The sequence below is a fragment of the Lampetra fluviatilis genome, chromosome 70, assembly GCF_964198595.1.
Source record: "Lampetra fluviatilis chromosome 70, kcLamFluv1.1, whole genome shotgun sequence".
Lineage (NCBI taxonomy): Eukaryota > Metazoa > Chordata > Hyperoartia > Petromyzontiformes > Petromyzontidae > Lampetra > Lampetra fluviatilis.
In genome coordinates, this window is record NC_136344.1 from 4071561 (window position 1) to 4094308 (window position 22748).

Consider the following 22748-nt stretch of genomic DNA (forward strand, 5'->3'; position numbering starts at 1 on the left):
TGCGACTCTGGTGCGGCCGGGTACGGGTAAGGAATCTAAACCCGCTTGCGACCTCTGCCTGGGGCCCACACAATGGGAGGGTTCATGTTTTGACCTTTCAAGATATTTTTTTCATCCCAGGAGAGAGACACGCGGTTTGTTCTCTCTGCGGTGCGATCACAAAGGCCCCTTGGGATCAAGGTCAGCGGGGGGCAGAGCTCGACACGATTGGAGTGTCGGAGATGTTGACTACCTCGCCTGGTGTGCAGGAGGTCGTGAGTTCGATCTCTCTCTCATCATCATCACGGTGGCTGGGAGATGTTGACTACCTCGCCTGGTACGCAGGAGGTCGTGGGTTCGATCTCTCTCTCATCATCATCACGGTGGCTGGGAGATGTTGACTACCTCGCCTGGTACGCAGGAGGTCGTGGGTTCGATCTCTCTCTCATCATCATCACGGTGGCTGGGAGATGTTGACTACCTCACCTGGTATACAGGAAGTCGTGGGTTCGATCTCTCTCTCATCATCATCACGGTGGCTGGGAGATGTTGACTACCTCGCCTGGTACGCAGGAGGTCGTGGGTTCGATCTCTCTCTCATCATCATCACGGTGGCTGGGAGATGGTGACTACCTCGCCTGGTGTACAGGAGGTCGTGGGTTCGATCTCTCTCTCATCATCATCACGGTGGCTGGGAGATGTCAACTACCTCGCCTGGTATACAGGAGGTCGTTGGTTCGATCTCTCTCTCATCATCATCACGGTGGCTGGGAGATGTCAACTACCTCGCCTGGTATACAGGAGGTCGTTGGTTCGATCTCTCTCTCATCATCATCACGGTGGCTGGGAGATGTTGACTACCTCGCCTGGTATGCAGCTTCCCACACCTCACCGCCTCGCTCCCACACCCCCCTGCGTCCTGGTGTTTAGAGGAAGAGCCACTCCCCGTCGTTGGGCAGTTTCCTGCCCTGAGTGGAGGACTGTCCGGTCTAGGGCTGACCTATTAATCGATTTCAAATTGGCTAGGAGATGTTAACTACCCCGCCTGATATACAGGAGGTCGTGGGTTCGATCCCGACCCTGACGCCTGCTGCTGCTGCCGCTGTGTATTCGGAGTTTGCGCGTCACTCTGCCAGTGGTCGCGGTGATTTTTATTATTTTTTAATATCCGCGCGAATATTTGCCTGATATACATGTCCACACAATGGCGACATCGGCCGCTTCGTTGAGCTCACATTCGTGTCCATACTTCCTATAAAACAAGAGCTGTATAGCGCAGTGTGCCTTTTAGGGGCCGTCCATAAATGACGTCACGATTTTTTACCCCCCCCCCCACGTCATACGGCGTCACAAAAAGTCAGACCCCCCCCCTAAAATATGACGTCACAAAGCTCTGCCCCCCCCCCCCCAAAAAAAAAATTGCTTCAAATCACTTTAAACTATTGTCATTGTAGTGCGTATTTAATGTGTCGCTGCACTCTGATGTTGTAGGAGAACACATTTATTAAGAAGTCTATTTAATTAAGTAGAACGTGTTGTCTATATTTATTTAAAGTTGCGCATTTTGATGTGACGTCACATTTCTCAACCACCCCCCCCCCACCTCGTCACACATCGTCACAAATGCCTGACCCCCCCCCCCTCCCCCACCTAGGTGCGTGACGTTCTTTATGGACGGCCCCTACCTGGTCAAATATAAAATAGTCTAGTTTCAATTTCGATTTAAAGCTTTCGTGACTGCAGGGATTCATCTTCTTGGTTCTTTCGGCAAAGTCACGTAGAAGGGAAATAATAAAATAATACAAATAAAACATAATAAAATAATTCTCACGACGTTTCGGCCACAACGCAAGCAGCCGTCCTCAGGTCTGTGTGGGTGGGGGGTCTGTGTGGGCGGGGGTCTGTGTGGGTGGGGGTCTGTGTGGGTGGGGGTCTGTGTGGGCGGGGGTCTGTGTGGGTGGGGGTCTGTGTGGGCGGGGGTCTGTGTGGGCGGGGGTCTGTGTGGGTGGGGGTCTGTGTGGGCGGGGGTCTGTGTGGGTGGGGGTCTGTGTGGGTGGGGGTCTGTGTGGGTGGGGGTCTCTGTGTGTGGGTGGGGGTCTGTGTGGGTGGGGGTCTGTGTGGGTGGGGGTCTGTGTGGGTGGGGGTCTGTGTGGGTGGGGGTCTCTGTGTGTGGGTGGGGGTCTGTGTGGGTGGGGGTCTGTGTGGGTGGGGGTCTGTGTGGGTGGGGGTCTCTACGGTGTCTCTGGTGAGGGTGATGTCGACTGTGTGATGCCTCGTCACGTGGTGGTGCTGGAGGGTGGCCATCTCTCTCCCCACGTGGCCGCCCCCTACAGCACCGAGAGGTCGTGGCAGGAGCGCGACTTGGCCTTGAAGGCCCCGCTGGGCGCCGCGGCCACGAGGCGGCCGAGCACGCGGCGCGCCCGCTCCGACATCGACTCGCGACGGGGCCGCGAAGACGACGACGACGACGACGAGGAGGCGGTGGCGACGGTGGAGGTGGATCGCGAGCGAGGACGAGCGGCGCCCGACGAACGTGGAGCGGAGGCGGCGTTAGCGGCGTGGCCGCTCCTCAAGCGAACCTGGACGGGGCGTCGTGGCCGAGGGAGAGAGATTGATTCTGTTTGTCTTGCCGGGGAAAGGCCCCCGAGCGCTGAGCGAGCTGGCTGGCTACCGCCAATGGCGGCGCTCGCAACGAAGCGGCTTATGTCATCGCGTGGAAACTCCTAGCGACTGCCAAATACTCGTTGGTTCTTTCGGTAGCGACACCTGGAAAGAAAGTCAATTATGTAATAGAATACGATGATTGCAACACAGGCAATCGTCATCAGGTAGAACTACATTTGTAGAGCAGGGGGAGTGTTCACACAAACTCCACTAACTTTGTAGAACAGGGGGAGTGATCAAACAAACTCCACTCACTCACTCTGTAGAACAGGGGGAGATCTCACAAACTCCACTCACTCACTCTGTAGAACAGGGGGAGATCACACAAACTCCACTCACTCACTCTGTAGAACAGGGGGAGATCACACAAACTCCACTCACTCTCACTCTGTAGAACAGGGGGAGATCACACAAACTCCACTCACTCTGTAGAACAGGGGGAGATCACACAAACTCCACTCACTCACTCTACAGAACAGGGGGAGATCACACAAACTCCACTCACTCACTCTGTAGAACAGGGGGAGATGACACAAACTCCACACACTCACTCTGTAGAACATGGGGAGATCACACAAACTCCACTCACTCACTCTGTAGAACAGGGGGAGATCACACAAACTCCACTCACTCACTCTGTAGAACAGGGGGAGATCACACAAACTCCACTCACTTTGACTCTGTAGAACAGGGGGAGATCACACAAACTCCACTCACTCACTCTGTAGAACAGGGGGAGATCACACAAACTCCACTCACTCACTCTGTAGAACAGGGGGAGATCACACAAACTCCACTCACTCTGTAGAACAGGGGGAGATTACACAAACTCCATTCACTCACTCTTTAGGACAGCGGGAGATCACACAAACTCCACTCACTCACTCTGTAGAACAGGGGGAGATCACATAAACTCCACTCACTCACTCTGTAGAACAGGGGGAGATCACACAAACTCCACTAATTCATTCTGTAGAACAGGGGGAGATCACACAAACTCCACTCACTCACTCTGTAGAACAGGGGAAGATCACACAAACTCCACTCACTCTGTAGAACAGGGGGAGATCACACAAACTCCACTCACTCACTCTGTAGAACAGGGGGAGATCACACAAACTCCACTCACTCACTCTGTAGAACAGGGGGAGATCACACAAACTCCACTCACTCACTCTGTAGAACAGGGGGAGATCACACAAACTCCACTCACTCACTCTGTAGAACAGGGGGAGATCACACAAACTCCACTCACTCTGTAGAACAGGGGGAGATTACACAAACTCCACTCACTCACTCTTTAGGACAGCGGGAGATCACACAAACTCCACTCACTCACTCTGTAGAACAGGGGGAGATCACACAAACTCCACTCACTCACTCTGTAGAACAGGGGGAGATCACACAAACTCCACTCACTCACTCTGTAGAACAGGGGGAGATCACACAAACTCCACTCACTCACTCTGTAGAACAGGGGAAGATCACACAAACTCCACTCACTCTGTAGAACAGGGGGAGATCACACAAACTCCACTCACTCACTCTGTAGGACAGGGGGAGATCACACAAACTCCACTCACTCTGTAGAACAGGGGGAGATCAGACAAACTCCACTCACTCACTCTGTAGAACAGGGGGAGATCACACAAACTCCACTCACTCACTCTGTAGAACAGGGGAAGATCACACAAACTCCACTCACTCTGTAGAACAGGGGGAAATCACACAAACTCCACTCACTCACTCTGTAGGACAGGGGGAGATCACACAAACTCCACTCACTCTGTAGAACAGGGGGAGATCACACAAACTCCACTCACTCTGTAGAACAGGGGGAGATCATACAAACGCCACTCACTCTGTAGAACAGGTGGAGATCACACAAACTCCACTCACTCACTCTGTAGAACAGGGGGAGATCATACAAACTCCACTCACTCTGTAGAACAGGGGGAGATCACACAAACTCCACTCACTCACTCTGTAGAACAGGGGGAGATCACACAAACTCCACTCACTCACTCTGTAGGACATGGGGAGATCACACAAACTCCACTCACTCACTCTGTAGGACAGGGGGAGATCACACAAACTCCACTCACTCTGTAGAACAGGGGGAGATCACACAAACTCCACTCACTCACTCTGTAGAACAGGGGGAGATCACACAAACTCCACTCACTCACTCTGTAGAACAGGGGGAGATCACACAAACTCCACTCACTCACTCTGTAGAACAGGGGGAGATCACACAAACTCCACTCACTCACTCTGTAGGACATGGGGAGATCACACAAACTCCACTCACTCTGTAGGACAGGGGGAGATCACACAAACTCCACTCACTCTGTAGAACAGGGGGAGATCACACAAACCCCACTCACTCACTCTGTAGAACAGGGGGAGATCACACAAACTCCACTCACTCACTCTGTAGGACATGGGGAGATCACACAAACTCCACTCACTCTGTAGGACAGGGGGAGATCACACAAACTCCACTCACTCTGTAGAACAGGGGGAGATCACACAAACTCCACTCACTCACTCTGTAGAACAGGGGGAGTGATCACACAAACTCCACTCACTCACTCTGTAGGACATGGGGAGATCACACAAACTCCACTCACTCTGTAGGACAGGGGGAGATCACACAAACTCCACTCACTCTGTAGAACAGGGGGAGATCACACAAACTCCACTCACTCACTCTGTAGGACAGGGGGAGTGATCACACAAACTCCACTCACTCTGCAGAACAGGGGGAGTGATCACGTGGGGTCACCGTACCTGGCGTACAGCTCCCTGGAAGAGCTCTGACACGTTGACGGACAGAGCGGCCGAGGTCTCGATGAACTTGCAGTCAAACACCGCAGCGCACGCGCGCCCCTCTACACACACGCAGACACACGAAGACAAGAGATGCCCCCCGCATGGGCCTGAACAAACTGCTGGGGCAAGTGCTGTTAGCGAGGAGAGCCCTATGAAGGCCGGCACGGCACTATTCTATTGTCATAAAAAAAAAATCAGGTGAGCTTAAAGATCAGATTTAATTTAGATGTCATAGACTCAGATGTCGCCGAATGGACCGAGGAAGGAAGGAAGTTAATTCCACAATCGCGGAGCCTGCCTGTGATAAGCCTCTCTCGCCTTCTCCCACAGAACACGGCCGTGCGTGTGGTCTTCGTGGAATTAGGACTGAGTCTAATGTGGCACATTAGGAATGGATCACTCTTTTAATTATGTCCTTGTGCAGCAAGGGAGTAAAGTGTGGTTCTGTGAAGGTCCTGATGTGCTGTGCAGTGCATCAACGCATGCGTGTACAGCAGCATGTGATGACTGAGTCGGGCCTGTAGGTGGCTGGCCGGGTTAATGAGTAACCGCACGTGTGAACCAGCCACGTGGTTAATGGCGACTGGGAAGAATTGCTGCGTGTAAACAACACGCTGTTGCATTTTACAGAGTGACGGTGCGGTTCTTCACAAGATTAATATTAACCACAATCAATAAATGTGCTTGCCCTCGATTTGGAGCACCTGCCCACGTCCCTCATTTCGAGTGTGCAACATTTTTAATCTTGATTTGACTGAGTCTCGAGCAGAACCATCAGATCGACGTTTTCCAAGTGCAATCGATAAAACACAACTCTGATAGTGTGCACTGTCCTTGAAGTTGATTGGTCCACACCCGAGATAGAAGGGTAAAAAACCAATTATCATATTTTTACTGGCAAATGAGGTTCCCATAGTGTAAATGCTTGCCCCGAGCTCTCATAATCTGATGGTGCCTAGTCTTGAGTTGTGCGCCTTTTGGCGTCATCTGGTCCAACCCATGTGAGACTAGGCTCTAAGGAAAGCTGTCTCGGGTGTGGACCAATCAACTTCAAGGACAGTGCACATTATCAGAGTTATGTTCTTTTGTTTGTATTATGACTGCAGGTATTGCGGTCTATGCAAACATGACTCCTTGTAAAAAGGTGTCAGTTTTGTTGCCAGATAGAAGGGTAAAAAACCAATTATCATACCATAGTACTGTTTATATATTATTCACGACGCCACTGCCTTTAACCCAACCTTGCACAGGGGCAGAGACAACACGGGCATCTGGGCGTAGGGAGCTCCACAAGGAGACGGAGCGATCGCTCATCGAGCAGAGGTTGACTTGGGGATTAGACTCGGAGCAATGGCTGTAGAGTGAGATGAGAGGGGAGTGGACTGAGTGGAGGGGAGTGAGATGCGAGTGGAAAGGTAGGAGAGTGCGTGTTGGGGAGTGGAGTGAGATGAGAGAATAGTGGAGTGAGTGGAGGGGAGTGCAGTGAGATGAGAGTGGAGAGGCAGGAGAGAGAGTGGAGGGGAGTGGAGTGAGATGAGAATGGAGTGGAGTGAGGTGAAAGCGGACAGGCAGGATAGTGTGTGGAGGTGAGTGGAGCGAGATGAGAATGGAGAGGCAGGAGAGTATGTGGAGGTGAGTGGAGTGAAATGAAAGGGGAGTGGAGTGAGATGAGATGAGAACAGAGTGGAGTGAGATGAGAGGGGAGTGGAGTGGAGTGAGATGAGAGGAGCGAGATGTGAATGGAGTGGAGTGAGATGAGAACGGAGAGGTAGGAGAGTATGTGGAGGTGAGTGGAGTGAGATGAGAGGGGAGTGGAGTGAGATGAGAGGGGAGTGAGATGAGATGAGAGGGGAGTGGAGTGAGATGAGAGCGGACAGGCAGAAGAGAGAGTGGAGGTGAGTGGAGTGAGATGAGAGGGGAGGGAGTGAGATGAGATGGGAGTGGAGTGAGATGAGAGGGGAGTGGAGTGAGATGAGAGGTGAGCGGAGTGAGATGAGATGAGAGTGGAGTGGAGTGAGATGAGAGGGGAGTGGAGTGAGATGAGATGAGAGTGGAGTGGAGTGAGATGAGAGGGGAGTGGAGTGAGATGAGATGAGAGTGGAGTGGAGTGAGATGAGAGGGGAGTGGAGTGAGATGAGATGAGAGTGGAGTGGAGTGAGATCAGAGGGGAGTGGAGTGAGATGAGATGAGAGTGGAGTAAAGTGAGATGAGAGGGGAGTGGTGTGGAGTGAGATGAGATGAGAGGGGAGTGGAGTGAGATGAGATGAGAGGGGAGTGGAGTGAGATGAGATGAGAATGGAGTGGAGTGAGATGAGATGAGAGTGGAGTGGAGTGAGATGAGAGGTGAGTGGAGTGAGATGAGATGAGAATGGAGTGGAGTGAGATGAGATGAGAGGGGAGTGGAGTGAGATGAGAGGGGAGTGGAGTGGAGTGAGATGAGATGAGAATGGAGTGGAATGAGATGAGAGGAGGGGGGTGAGATGAGAGGAGGGGAGTGAGATGAGAGGAGGGGAGTGAGATGAAAGCGGACAGGCAGGAGAGTGCGTGTTGGGGAGTGTAGTGAGATGAGATGTGAGCGGAGTGGAGATGAGATGAGAGTGTAGTGAGATGAGATGAGAATGGAGTGGAGTGAGATGAGATGAGAGAGGAGCGAGACGCGAGCGTAATCTCCCCACCTTCCTCGGACACCTCCCGCGAGCGCACCAGGTCGCTCTTGTTCCCCACCAGGATGACGGGCGGCTCCCGGGGCCCCGTCGCCCCCTTGGGCCCCGTCGACCCGCCGGGCCCCAGACTCGGCCCGCCGCTGCCTCCTCCTCCTCCTCGCCGGAGTCCGATGCGCAGCTCGGAGGCCCTCTCGAAGGAGGCGCGCTCCGTGACGGAGTAGACGAGCAGGAAGGCCTCCATGCCCCGGCTCGCCCGCTTCACGCACTCGCCCTGCAGCAGGAGGGCGAAGGTCAAACACCACGGGGGCCTTTAGCGGACTGCTGGGCGGCAAGCAGAGGTCGCAAACGGGTTTTGATTCCTTACCCGGCCGCACCAGGATCGCAAATGGGTACCCGTACCCGTACCCAGCTGGGTACGGGTACCCGGCTGGGTACGGTACCCAATCCCTACCCGTACCTGGCCGCACCAGGGTCGCAAATCGGTACCCTACCCGTACCCGGCCGGGTATCGGGTAGGGTACGGGTACCCGATTGCGACCTCTGGGATGAATCCATGTTGCAGGCGCGGGTGGGTTGATTCTAGGAACTTGAATTGTGAGAAGAGACAAGACGTTGGGAAATGAGTGACAAACGATGACTCACCAGTGACTCACGGCCCACCCGTACCCGTACCCGGCCGCACCGGGGTCGCAAACGGGTACCCGTACCCGGCTGGGTACGGCACACGATTGGAGGAGGGTGGCCAGCACCACGCCCGGCCGCCTTTGTCTCCCCAGTGGGGATGTTTACACGGTGCACACCAGGTACTCATTTGAGGCTCAGTCGACCTAAGGGAGGCCCAGGACCGGTTCAGATAATCGTCACTGGTGTTGGCCGTGAGCGGGAATCGAACCCGGGTGGCCGGTGTTCATAGCGCAGCATGGCGCTAACCGCTGCGCCACCGCTCCCCCCACACACAGACACACGCACAGACACACGCACAGACACACGCATTGTCCTTGAAACTGATTGGTCCACACCAGAGACGGCTTTCTCTTGAGCCTCGTCTCAATTGGTGCTCGACCAGAGGACGCCAAAAGGCGCACAGCTCAAAGACAATGCACTATCATATATTATCAGAGTGTGTTTGTGTTTGCATTTTAACCACAAGTTTTGTGGCTAATGCAGTAATATGATTCCTTATGAAAGGGTTTCAGTGCCAGAAAAAAGGGGGGAAACCCTGATTATTAATGTATCTTATTTTCACCAGGTTACGGGCCCCAATCAGCTACGTAGCTCGCTTTCAGAAGCGACCTGGCTGCCACGAGTGATGGCAACTCAACGCAGCGGCTCATCGTCATCGTCACCGTCACGTGGACATTCATGGCAGCAGACAAAATACTCAGCAAACGTTGAATGTTGTGGAGGAGCCGGAGAAAAATCCACGCAACCACGGGCAGAGAGAGGGACACGCAAACTCCAAATATACAGCAGGCCTCAGGGACAGGATTGAACCCATGACCTCCTGTATACCAGGCGAGGAAGTCAACATCTCCTAGCCACATGCAAACTACAAATATACAGCAGGCATCAGGGACGGGATTGAACCCATGACCTCCTGTATACCAGGCGAGGAAGTCAACATCTCCTAGCCACATGCAAACTACAAATATACAGCAGCAGGCATCAGGGTCAGGATTGAACCCACGATCTCCTGTATACCAGGCAAGGTAGTTAACATCTCCTAGCCACATGCAAACTACAAATATACAGCAGCAGGCGTCAGGGTCGGGATTGAACCCACGACCTCCTGTATACCAGGCGAGGTAGTGAGTGCAGCGGTGAGTATGGAGGTGAACGTAGAGGTGAGTGGTGGGTGTAGAAGTGAGTGGTTTTGTGAGTGGTGAGTTCGGAAGTGGATTGTGAGTATGGAGGTCAGTGTGGGAGTGAGTAGGTAGGTGACCGTGGTGGTGAGTGGTGAGTGTGCTGAGTGGTGAGTGGTGAGTGTAGAGTGGTGAGTGGTGAGTGTAGAGTGGTGAGTGTAGAGTGGTGAGTGGTGAGTGTAGAGTGGTGAGTGGTGAGTGGTGAGTGTAGAGTGGTGAGTGTAGAGTGGTGAGTGTAGAGTGGTGAGTGTAGAGTGAGTGGTGGTGTAGAGTGGTGAGTGGTGAGTGGTGAGTGTAGAGTGGTGAGTGTAGAGTGGTGAGTGTAGAGTGGTGAGTGTAGAGTGGTGAGTGTAGAGTGGTGAGTGTAGAGTGGTGAGTGTAGAGTGGTGAGTGGTGAGTGGTGAGTGTAGAGTGGTGAGTGTAGAGTGGTGAGTGTAGAGTGGTGAGTGGTGAGTGGTGAGTGTAGAGTGGTGAGTGTAGAGTGGTGAGTGTAGAGTGGTGAGTGTAGAGTGGTGAGTGGTGAGTGGTGAGTGTAGAGTGGTGAGTGTAGAGTGGTGAGTGTAGAGTGGTGAGTGTAGAGTGGTGAGTGGTGAGTGGTGAGTGTAGAGTGGTGAGTGTAGAGTGGTGAGTGTAGAGTGGTGAGTGTAGAGTGGTGAGTGGTGAGTGTAGAGTGGTGAGTGTAGAGTGGGGAGTGAGTGTAGAGTGGTGAGTGTAGAGTGGTGAGTGGGTGAGTGGTGAGTGTAGAGTGGTGAGTGGTGAGTGGTGAGTGTAGTGTGGTGAGTGTAGAGTGGTGAGTGGTAGAGTGGTGAGTGTAGGGAGTGGTGAGAGTGTGAGTGTAGAGTGGTGAGTGTAGAGTGGTGAGTGTGTAGAGTGGTGAGTGTAGAGTGGTGAGTGTAGAGTGGTGAGTGTGTGAGTGGTGAGTGTGAGTGAGTGGTGTGAGTGTAGAGTGTGAGTGTAGGGTGAGTGTAGAGTGGTGAGTGTAGAGTGGTGAGTGTAGAGTGGTGAGTGGTAGTGGTGAGTGTAGAGTGGTGAGTGTAGAGTGGTGTGAGTGTAGAGTGGTGAGTGTTGAGTGGTGAGTGTGGTGTGAGTGTGAGGTGTGTGTGTGTGTAGAGTGGTGAGTGTTGTGTGGTGAGTGGTGAGTGTGGTGAGTGGAGGGTGAGTGAGTGGTGAGTGTGTGTGGTGGTGGTGGTGTAGAGTGGTGAGTGTAGTGTGGTGAGTGTGAGTGGTGTGTGTAGAGTGGTGAGTGTAGGTGTGAGTGTGAGTGGTGAGGGTGAGTGGTGAGTGTAGAGTGGTGAGTGTAGAGTGGTGAGTGTGAGTGGTGAGTGTAGAGTGGTGAGTGTGAGTTGGTGAGTGTGGTGAGTGGTGAGTGTTGGTGGTGAGTGTAGAGTGGTGAGTGTAGTGTGAGTGGTGAGTGTAGAGTGGTGTGAGTGGTGAGTGTAGGTGGTGAGTGTAGAGTGGTGAGTGGTGAGTGGTGTGTGGTGAGTGGTGAGTGTAGAGTGGTGAGTGTAGAGTGGTGAGTGGTGAGTGGTGTGTGGTGGTGTTGGTGGTGTGTGTGTGGGTGGTGTGGTGGTGTGTGTGGTGGTGTGGTGAGTGGTGAGTGGTGAGTGTGAGTGGTGAGTGTAGAGTGGTGAGTGTGAGTGGTGGTGTGGTGTTGAGTGTGGTGGTGTGTGTTGTGTGGTGTGTGGGTGAGTGTGGGGTGTGGTGTGTGAGTGTGGTGAGTGGTGAGTGGTGTGTGTGAGTGGTGTGTGTGAGTGTGTGTGGTGTGGTGGTGTGTGTGTGTGGTGGTGTGGTGGTGTGTGGTGGTGTAGGTGTGGTGTGTTGTGAGTGGTGAGTGGTGAGTGGTGTGTGGGTGTGGTGGTGGTGTGGTGGTGAGTGTGAGGGGTGGTGGTGAGTGTGGTGTGGTGGTGTGGTGTGGGGGTGGGTGTGGGTGTGGGTGTGGTGGTGTGTGGGTGTGGTGGGTGTGGTGTGGTGTGGTGTGTGGGTGGTGTGTGTGTGGTGGTGTGGTGTGTGGTGTGGTGTGTGTGTGTGGGTGTGTGGGTGTGTGTTGTGGGGTGGTGTGTGGTGAGTGGTGAGTGGTGTGTGTGTGTGTGGTGTGGGTGTGTGGTGTGTGGTGAGTGGTAGAGTGGTGTGTGTAGAGTGGTGAGTGTGGTGGTGTGTGGGGTGTGTTGTGGTGGTGTAGAGTGGTGGTGTGGTGGTGAGTGTAGAGTGGTGAGTGGTGAGTGTAGTGGTGTGGTAGGTGGTGAGTGTGAGTGGTGAGTGTTTGAGTGGTGAGTGGTGAGTGTAGAGTGGTGAGTGTAGTGTGGTGAGTGTAGAGTGGTGAGTGGTGAGTGTGAGTGGTGAGTGGTGAGTGTAGAGTGGTGGTGGTGAGTGTAGAGTGGTGGTGTGGTGGAGTGTAGAGTGGTGAGTGTAGTGTGGTGGTGGTGAGTGTAGAGTGGTGGTGTAGGTGGTGAGTGTTGGTGGGAGTGTAGAGTGACGAGTGGTGAGTGTAGAGTGGTGAGTGTAGAGTGGTGAGTGTAGAGTGTAGAGTGGTGAGTGTAGAGTGGTGAGTGGTGAGTGGTGAGTGTAGAGTGGTGAGTGTAGAGTGGTGAGTGGTGAGTGTAGAGTGGTGAGTGTAGAGTGTGTGAGTGGTGAGTGGTGAGTGTAGAGTGGTGAGTGTAGAGTGGTGAGTGTAGAGTGGTGAGTGTAGAGTGGTGAGTGTAGAGTGGTGAGTGTAGGTGTAGAGTGGTGAGTGTAGAGTGGTGAGTGTAGGTGGTGAGTGTAGAGTGGTGAGTGTAGAGTGTAGAGTGGTGAGTGTAGAGTGGTGAGTGTAGAGGTGGTGAGTGGTGAGTGTAGAGTGGTGAGTGTAGAGTGGTGAGTGTAGAGTGGTGAGTGGTGAGTGTAGAGTGGTGAGTGTAGAGTGGTGAGTGTAGGTGGTGGAGTGTAGAGTGGTGAGTGTAGAGTGAAGAGTGGTGAGTGTAGAGTGGTGAGTGTAGAGTGGTGAGTGGTGAGTGTAGAGTGGTGAGTGTAGAGTGAAGAGTGGTGAGTGGTGAGTGTAGAGTGGTGAGTGTAGAGTGGTGAGTGGTGAGTGTAGAGTGGTGAGTGTAGAGTGGTGAGTGTAGAGTGGTGAGTGTAGAGTGGTGAGTGTAGAGTGGTGAGTGGTGAGTGTAGAGTGGTGAGTGGTGAGTGTAGAGTGGTGAGTGGTGAGTGTAGAGTGGTGAGTGTAGAGTGGTGAGTGTAGAGTGGTGAGTGTAGAGTGGTGAGTGTAGAGTGGTGAGTGGTGAGTGTAGAGTGGTGAGTGGTGAGTGTAGAGGGGTGAGTGTAGAGTAGTGAGTGTAGAGTGTAGAGTGGTGAGTGTAGAGTGGTGAGTGGTGAGTGTAGAGTGGTGAGTGGTGAGTGTAGAGTGTAGAGTGGTGAGTGTAGAGTGGTCAGTGGTGAGTGTAGAGTGGTGAGTGTAGAGTGGTGAGTGGTGAGTGTAGAGTGGTGAGTGTAGAGTGGTGAGTGTAGAGTGGTGAGTGTAGAGTGGTGAGTGTAGAGTGGTGAGTGGTGAGTGTAGAGTGGTGAGTGGTGAGTGTAGAGTGGTGAGTGTAGAGTGGTGAGTGGTGAGTGGTGAGTGTAGAGTGGTGAGTGGTGAGTGTAGAGTGGTGAGTGTAGAGTGGTGAGTGTAGAGTGGTGAGTGTAGAGTGGTGAGTGTAGAGTGGTGAGTGTAGAGTGGTGAGTGTAGAGTGGTGAGTGTAGAGTGGTGAGTGTAGAGTGTGAGTGGTGAGTGGTGAGTGTAGAGTGGTGAGTGTAGAGTGGTGAGTGTAGAGTGGTGAGTGGTGAGTGGTGAGTGGTGAGTGTAGAGTGGTGAGTGTAGAGTGGTGAGTGTAGTGTGAGTGGTGAGTGGTGAGTGTAGAGTGGTGAGTGTAGAGTGGTGAGTGTAGAGTGGTGAGTGTAGAGTGGTGAGTGTAGAGTGGATGAGTGTAGATGAGTGGTGAGTGGTGAGTGTAGAGTGGTGAGTGTAGAGTGGTGAGTGTAGAGTGGTGAGTGTAGAGTGGTGAGTGTAGAGTGTAGAGTGGTGAGTGTAGAGTGGTGAGTGTAGAGTGGTGAGTGTAGAGTGGTGAGTGGTGAGTGTAGAGTGGTGAGTGTAGAGTGGTGAGTGTAGAGTGGTGAGTGGTGAGTGTAGAGTGGTGAGTGTTGAGTGGTGAGTGTAGAGTGGTGAGTGTAGAGTGGTGAGTGTAGAGTGTAGAGTGGTGAGTGTAGAGTGGTGAGTGTAGAGTGGTGAGTGTGAGTGTAGAGTGGTGAGTGTAGAGTGAAGAGTGGTGAGTGGTGAGTGTAGGAGTGGTGAGTGTAGAGTGGTGAGTGGTGAGTGGTGAGTGGTGAGTGTGAGTGGTGAGTGTAGAGTGGTGAGTGTGAGTGTGGTGGTGAGAGTGGTGAGTGGTGAGTGTAGAGTGGTGAGTGGTGAGTGTAGAGTGGTGAGTGGTGAGTGTAGAGTGGTGAGTGTAGAGTGGTGAGTGTAGAGTGGTGAGTGTAGAGTGGTGAGTGTAGAGTGGTGAGTGGTGAGTGTAGAGTGGTGAGTGGTGAGTGTAGAGGGGTGAGTGTAGAGGTGAGTGGTGAGTGTAGAGGGGTGAGTGTAGAGTGGTGAGTGTAGAGTGTAGAGTGGTGAGTGTAGAGTGGTGAGTGGTGAGTGTAGAGTGGTGAGTGGTGAGTGTAGAGTGTAGAGTGGTGAGTGTAGAGTGGTGAGTGGTGAGTGTAGAGTGGTGAGTGTAGAGTGGTGAGTGGTGAGTGTAGAGTGGTGAGTGTAGAGTGGTGAGTGTAGAGTGGTGAGTGTAGAGTGGTGAGTGTAGAGTGGTGAGTGGTGAGTGTAGAGTGGTGAGTGGTGAGTGTAGAGTGGTGAGTGTAGAGTGGTGAGTGGTGAGTGGTGAGTGTAGAGTGGTGAGTGGTGAGTGTAGAGTGGTGAGTGTAGAGTGGTGAGTGTAGAGTGGTGAGTGTAGAGTGGTGAGTGTAGAGTGGTGAGTGTAGAGTGGTCAGTGGTGAGTGTAGAGTGGTGAGTGGTGAGTGTAAGTGTAGAGTGGTGAGTGTAGAGTGGTGAGTGTAGAGTGTAGAGTGGTGAGTGTAGAGTGGTGAGTGGTGAGTGTAGAGTGGTGAGTGTAGAGTGGTGAGTGGTGAGTGTAGAGTGTAGAGTGGTGAGTGGTGAGTGGTGAGTGTAGAGTGTAGAGTGGTGAGTGTAGAGTGGTGAGTGTAGAGTGGTGAGTGTAGAGTGGTGAGTGTAGAGTGGTGAGTGTAGAATGGTGAGTGGTGAGTGTAGAGTGTAGAGTGGTGAGTGTAGAGTGGTGAGTGTAGAGTGGTGAGTGTAGAGTGGTGAGTGTAGAGTGGTGAGTGTAGAGTGGTGAGTGTAGAATGGTGAGTGGTGAGTGTAGAGTGTAGAGTGGTGAGTGTAGAGTGGTGAGTGTAGAGTGGTGAGTGTAGAGTGGTGAGTGTAGAGTGGTGAGTGTAGAATGGTGAGTGGTGAGTGTAGAGTGTAGAGTGTAGAGTGGTGAGTGTAGAGTGGTGAGTGTAGAGTGGTGAGTGTAGAGTGGTGAGTGTAGAGTGGTAAGTGGTGAGTGTAGAGTGGTGAGTGTAGAGTGGTGAGTGTAGAGTGATGAGTGGTGAGTGGTGAGTGTAGAGTGGTAAGTGGTGAGTGTAGAGTGGTGAGTGGTGAGTGGTGAGTGTAGAGTGGTGAGTGTAGAGTGGTGAGTGGTGAGTGGTGAGTGTAGAGTGGTGAGTGTAGAGTGGTGAGTGTAGAGTGGTGAGTGTAGAGTGGTGAGTGTAGAGTGGTGAGTGGTGAGTGTAGAGTGGTGAGTGTAGAGTGGTGAGTGGTGAGTGTAGAGTGGTGAGTGGTGAGTGTAGAGTGGTGAGTGTAGAGTGGTGAGTGTAGAGTGGTGAGTGTAGAGTGGTGAGTGTAGAGTGGTGAGTGGTGAGTGTAGAGTGGTGAGTGTAGAGTGGTGAGTGGTGAGTGTAGAGTGGTGAGTGTAGAGTGGTGAGTGTAGAGTGGTGAGTGTAGAGTGGTGAGTGTAGAGTGGTGAGTGTAGAGTGGTCAGTGGTGAGTGTAGAGTGGTGAGTGGTGAGTGTAAAGTGTAGAGTGGTGAGTGTAGAGTGGTGAGTGTAGAGTGTAGAGTGGTGAGTGTAGAGTGGTGAGTGGTGAGTGTAGAGTGGTGAGTGTAGAGTGGTGAGTGGTGAGTGTAGAGTGTAGAGTGGTGAGTGGTGAGTGGTGAGTGTAGAGTGTAGAGTGGTGAGTGTAGAGTGGTGAGTGTAGAGTGGTGAGTGTAGAGTGGTGAGTGTAGAATGGTGAGTGGTGAGTGTAGAGTGTAGAGTGGTGAGTGTAGAGTGGTGAGTGTAGAGTGGTGAGTGTAGAGTGGTGAGTGTAGAGTGGTGAGTGTAGAGTGGTGAGTGTAGAATGGTGAGTGGTGAGTGTAGAGTGTAGAGTGGTGAGTGTAGAGTGGTGAGTGTAGAGTGGTGAGTGTAGAGTGGTGAGTGTAGAGTGGTGAGTGTAGAATGGTGAGTGGTGAGTGTAGAGTGTAGAGTGTAGAGTGGTGAGTGTAGAGTGGTGAGTGTAGAGTGGTGAGTGTAGAGTGGTGAGTGTAGAGTGGTAAGTGGTGAGTGTAGAGTGGTGAGTGTAGAGTGGTGAGTGTAGAGTGATGAGTGGTGAGTGGTGAGTGTAGAGTGGTAAGTGGTGAGTGTAGAGTGGTGAGTGGTGAGTGGTGAGTGTAGAGTGGTGAGTGTAGAGTGGTGAGTGGTGAGTGGTGAGTGTAGAGTGGTGAGTGTAGAGTGGTGAGTGTAGAGTGGTGAGTGTAGAGTGGTGAGTGTAGAGTGGTGAGTGGTGAGTGTAGAGTGGTGAGTGTAGAGTGGTGAGTGGTGAGTGTAGAGTGGTGAGTGGTGAGTGTAGAGTGGTGAGTGTAGAGTGGTGAGTGTAGAGTGGTGAGTGTAGAGTGGTGAGTGTAGAGTGGTGAGTGGTGAGTGTAGAGTGGTGAGTGTAGAGTGGTGAGTGGTGAGTGTAGAGTGGTGAGTGGTGAGTGTAGAGTGGTGAGTGTAGAGTGGTGAGTGTAGAGTGGTGAGTGTAGAGTGGTGAGTGGTGAGTGTAGAGTGGTGAGTGTAGAGTGGTGAGTGGTGAGTGTAGAGTGGTGAGTGTAGAGTGGTGAGTGGTGAGTGTAGAGTGGTGAGGGTACCTCTGCCCAGGTGTCTTCCACCACGACCATCACCTCCTCGCCGTCGACACGCAGAGTGCGCCACCTCGTGCACGCGCCTGGGATGGCAGGGACGAGGGGCATTGTGGGTGGTGGTGGTAGTTGTGGTGGTGATAGTTGTGGTGGTGGTGGTAGTGGGGTTGATGATAGTTGTGGTGGTGGTGGTAGTGATTGTTGTGGTGGTGATAGTTGTGGTGGTGGTGTTGATGATAGTGGTGGTGGTGATGATAGTGGTGGTGTTGATGATAGTGGTGGTGGTGGGGTTGATGATAGTTGTGGTGGTGGTAGTGGGATTGATGATAATTGTGGTGGTGGAGTTGATGATAGTTGTGGTGGTGGTGGAGTTGATGAGAGTTGTAGTGGTGGTGGTGGTGGTGTTGATGAGAGTTGTGGTAGTGGTGGTGTTGATGATAGTTGTGGTGGTGGAATTGATGATAGTTGTGGTGGTGGTGGAGTTGATGATAGTTGTGGTGGTGGTGGAGTTGATGATAGTTGTGGTGGTGGTGGAGTTGATGATAGTTGTGGTGGTGGTGGAGTTGATGATAGTTGTGGTAGTGGTGGAATTGATGATATTTGTGGTGGTGGTGCTCCATAATAATAATGACAACAACCTCTATTTTGCCAAAAAACGGTAAAACCTCTTGTAACTTTGTCATCATTTTGGATCCTGGCAAAGAGGTCCCACAGATGTAACTCCTGGACCTGAGTCAGTGCTCTGGGACTTCAATTGGCCTTGTTCTGTTCGTCTTTGGGGTTCTCCGGTGTAACAAGGTGGTGACACAAGGCGACACACAAGTCTCTCTCTGTTGTAGGCCAATCAGTTTCGAAGACAATGCATACATCGTCAGAAGACGTTTGTGTGCATCTTTAATACTCTTTGGTTCTTTCGGTAAAGTCATGTGGGTAGAAAATAAAATCAATTAAATCACGACGTTTCGGGCGCAACACAAGCGTCCGTCATCAGGTGGGACAACCACAGCAAGAAACAATTGAGAGTCGGAGGAGGCACCAGATTGGGTTGGAGTGGTGGAGAAGTATCAGCAACAGATGGCAATACGGAGCTCACGACAATCACGAGAAAGAGGGCTGCTGCTGCTGCTGCCGTAAGTTTTTGGACGCAGTGGCCTCCGTAAAGGGGTCGGATGGTGAGATGCTAATCCCGATGTTGATGGTGATGCTGCTGTACGCCTTTTGGCGTCCTCTGGTTGAGCACCAATTGGGTCGAGGCTCAAAAGAAAGACATCCCTTGGTGTGGACCAATCAGTTTCAAGGACAATGCATCTATTATCATAGTGTGTTTTTTGTTTGCATTTTGACTGCAAAGTATTGTGGTTAATGCAGACATGAATCTTAGTAAAAAGGTATCAGTTTTGTTGCCAGAAAAAAGGAAAACCCCTGTTATTATAGTTTGGTACTGGCAAAAGAGGTCTAATGATGTAGATGCTCACCCCGAGCCCTCATTACTTTGATAGGACAGCATTGTCTGTGAGCTGTGGACGCCTTTTGGCGTCCTTTGGTCGAGCACCAATTGGGTCGAGGCTCAAAAGAAAGCCGTCCCTTGGTGTGGACCAATCAGTTTTAAGGACAATGCCAATATATTATCAGCGTGTGTTTTTTGTTTGTATTTTGACTGCAAGTATTGTGGTTAATGCAGTAAAATGAATCCTCATAGAAAGGTTTCAGTTTTGTTGCCAGAAAAAAGAGGAAAACCCCTATTATATTTTGGTACTGGCAAAAGAGGTCTAATGATAGTGATGATGATGCTGCTGATGATGTTCATGCTGATGCTGCTGATGATACTGATAATGCTAATGGTGTTTATGATGCTGATGGTGATGTTGCTGATGATGCTGACGATGATAAAACTGCTAATGCGGCTGCTCATGAGGATGCTGCTGATTCTGACGATGTTGCCGATGTAGCCAGCGTTAGTTCACCTGTGATTAGTCACGGGCCTAGTGACATCGATGGATGTCAACATGCTGGGTGCAGTACCGGCCCTAGAGGGGCCCGGTGAGCGCTGATTGATAGCGCTGGATGGCACCACGCTTGGCGTGCAGTGCCAGCCCCTACAGGACAGGCTGTGTGGGTGCCGGCCGCAGGAATGAGGTTACTAAAGCCCATGGCACTCTGGTTGACCCGGGACGACACGTGACCAAGTAAGTTGACAGAGGGGCCCCAAGAGGTGGCTAGCGGTGGTCACGTGATTGGGAACCAGATCCTTCTCGAGGATTCTGGAAGGTGGGCGTGGTCAAGGGCAGAGCCGGCCACGATACAGAGGATCTAAGCCGCGTCCTGGGAGCGACCAGGGTTGTTGTTGTTGTTGTTCATCCTGGAAGAAACCTTCGTCTACGATCTACGTTCAACGAGTCTCCAACACGTGGACCCGCACCCAAGCTGTAGTAGCAGTTACGTTGCAACTGGTGTAGTTAGCCTGGTGGTTGCCACCATAGGTTGTTATTCTGTTGAGGGGAAAGTTACCCCGTGTGTTGGAACTGAATAAATGTGTTGCCTCCAATTTTTTCTATCTACGTGACTTTAAAAACAGCTTTCGCTCAGTGGCCTTCCCCCCTTTTTTCCTCCTGATGACGATCACTTGTGTTGTGATCGAAACGTCGTAGTTTTTATTTCGTAAAAAAAATATTCTATCTACGTGACTTTACCGAAAGAACCAATAATATTGATTCCTGCAGTCATTAAAGTTTTAAGTCAGGTATGAGATGTTCACTTATTTTTGAGTTGTATTATATATTATTGGTGTTGTTTTATTGCGCGGGAAATCTCATCATAATAATAAAATGGCGTCGGCCTCGTGGAGAGTTATTTAATTATATCTACGAGTATTAATAACGTGTTTATTTTGATCGATCCCACTCAAGAGATAGAACGGAGTTTGGAAGATGATTAGTGTGTTTTGGTGTTGAAAATAGAAGTTGTTTTTGTAATAGTTGATCACATTTGGCCCCATTGTTTTCCGTTCTTCGTTGGGAAGGCACAAAATGGCTGACCGAGAGCTTGGTTTTAACATTGGGCTAATGGCGTGATCAGAATCGGTGTTTTTGCAGAGGCTACATCGTATAAGAAAGAATGTTGATTGTCAGTAAAATATAATTTCTCTAATTTACTTATTGTTAATACAAGTATATGTAAAATTCAATTAATTATTAATCAGATAATTAGTATTGTTTCGTTAAAGCATTATCAGGAACTAGAACATTTAGGAGGCACCGCATATATTTTGGGAAGATGTTTGATGTTTCTTGTTAAAAACGTATTGTTTAATAATGTCTGTAAAATGTTATTCGATACAAGCGGCTGTTATCAGAATGTGAGATTTTGGCAGACTCCGTGCTCAGAGATTGAGCTGCGGCGTTCTGGCATTGCGGGTGTTGTCTGATGCTGCTGCTGCTGCTGATGATGATGCTGATGATGCTGATTCTGCTGCTGATGCTGCTGATGATGCTGATGATGCTGCTGATGATGCTGCTGATGATGATGCTGCTGATGATGATGATGCTGCTGATGATGCTGCTGCTGCTGATGATGATGCTGCTGATGATGCTGCTGCTGATGATGCTGCTGCTGCTGCTGCTGCTGCTGCTGATGATGATGCTGCTGATAATGCTGCTGATGATGATGCTGCTGCTGATGATGATGATGATGATGCTGCTGATGATGATGCTGCTGATAATGCTGCTGATGATGATGCTGCTGCTGCTGATGATGATGATGCTGCTGCTGCTGATGATGATGCTGCTGCCACCCACCCGCTTCCTCCCGTTGCCTCGCCGCGCCGGTGAAGGCCGCCGCGAGGCTCGACTTGCCCACGCCGCGTGCTCCCAGCACGAGCACCCTGCAGCTGGGGCGGCCCCCAGGGCTACCCACGTGGTCGTCGTCGTCATCGTCGTCGTCGTCGTCATCGTCGTCATCATCGTCGTCATCGTCGTCGTCACTGAGAGCGGCGAGTCGGTCTCGCTCCGCCGCTGGGCACGAGACGCGGCGCGCGCACGCGGCGTGAAGAGAGGCGCGCCTGGTGGGAGGGCGTCATCATCGTCGTATCATGAGTAGCATCATCATCATCAGTGGCATCATCATCAGTAGCATCACCATCAGCAGTATCATCAGTAGCATCATCAGCATCAGTAGCATCATCATCAGTAGCATCATCAGTAGCATCATCAGCATCAGTAGCATCATCATCAGTAGCATCATCATCAGCAGCATCATCATCAGTAGCATCATCAGTAGCATCATCATCAGTAGCATCATCAGTAGCATCATCATCAGTAGCATCATCACCGGTAGCATCATCACCGGTAGCATCATCATCGGTAGCATCATCATCAGTAGCATCATCATCAGTAGCATCATCATCGGTAGCATCATCACCGGTAGCATCATCATCAGTAGCATCATCATCAGTAGCATCATCATCGGTAGCATCATCATCAGTAGCATCATCATCAGTAGCATCATCATCAGTAGCATCATCATCAGTAGCATCATCATCGGTAGCATCATCATCAGTAGCATCATCATCGGTAGCATCATCATCAGTAGCATCATCATCAGTAGCATCATCATCGGTAGCATCATCATCAGTAGCATCATCATCGGTAGCATCATCATCAGTAGCATCATCATCAGTAGCATCATCATCAGTAGCATCATCATCAGTAGCATCATCATCGGTAGCATCATCACCGGTAGCATCATCATCGGTAGCATCATCATCAGTAGCATCATCACCGGTAGCATCATCATCAGTAGCATCATCATCAGTAGCATCATCATCAGTAGCATCATCATCAGTAGCATCATCATCGGTAGCATCATCATCAGTAGCATCATCATCGGTAGCATCATCATCAGTAGCATCATCACCGGTAGCATCATCATCAGTAGCATCATCATCAGTAGCATCATCATCAGTAGCATCATCATCAGTAGCATCATCATCAGTAGCATCATCATCAGTAGCATCATCATCGGTAGCATCATCATCGGTAGCATCATCATCAGTAGCATCATCACCGGTAGCATCATCATCAGTAGCATCATCATCAGTAGCATCATCATCGGTAGCATCATCACCGGTAGCATCATCACCGGTAGCATCATCACCGGTAGCATCATCACCGGTAGCATCATCATCAGTAGCATCATCATCAGTAGCATCATCATCGGTAGCATCATCATCGGTAGCATCATCATCAGTAGCATCATCATCAGTAGCATCATCATCAGTAGCATCATCACCGGTAGCATCATCATCGGTAGCATCATCATCAGTAGCATCATCATCGGTAGCATCATCATCGGTAGCATCATCATCGGTAGCATCATCACCGGTAGCATCATCACCGGTAGCATCATCATCAGTAGCATCATCATCAGTAGCATCATCATCGGTAGCATCATCATCAGTAGCATCATCACCGGTAGCATCATCATCGGTAGCATCATCATCAGTAGCATCATCATCGGTAGCATCATCATCAGTAGCATCATCACCGGTAGCATCATCACCGGTAGCATCATCATCAGTAGCATCATCATCAGTAGCA

General features: G+C 51.2%; 1 protein-coding gene across 1 annotated transcript; it reads right to left on the bottom strand.

The window, feature by feature from the left end:
• Positions 1–2306: 2306 nt before the first annotated feature.
• Positions 2307–21232, bottom strand: LOC144952851 (GTP-binding protein RAD-like). The gene is made up of 5 exons (XM_078883321.1): positions 21135–21232; positions 20971–21034; positions 8154–8412; positions 5437–5537; positions 2307–2558 (listed from the first exon to the last, which is right to left on the bottom strand). Exons 1-5 carry the CDS (start codon positions 21230–21232, stop codon positions 2307–2309), a joined length of 774 nt encoding a protein of 257 aa, XP_078739447.1.
• Positions 21233–22748: the final 1516 nt, after the last annotated feature.

Excerpts from the sequence above, each read along its gene's own strand:
- LOC144952851 (XM_078883321.1), bottom strand. The coding sequence starts at position 21,232 with ATGATGACGCCCTCCCACCAGGCGCGCCTCTCTTCACGCCGCGTGCGC. Across the intron at positions 21,035-21,134 it reads AGACCGACTCGCCGCTCTCA|GGTGCTCGTGCTGGGAGCAC; the intron begins GTGACGACGACG and ends CCCCAGCTGCAG. Across the intron at positions 5,538-8,153 it reads GCGGGAGGTGTCCGAGGAAG|AGGGGCGCGCGTGCGCTGCG; the intron begins GTGGGGAGATTA and ends GCGTGTGTGTAG.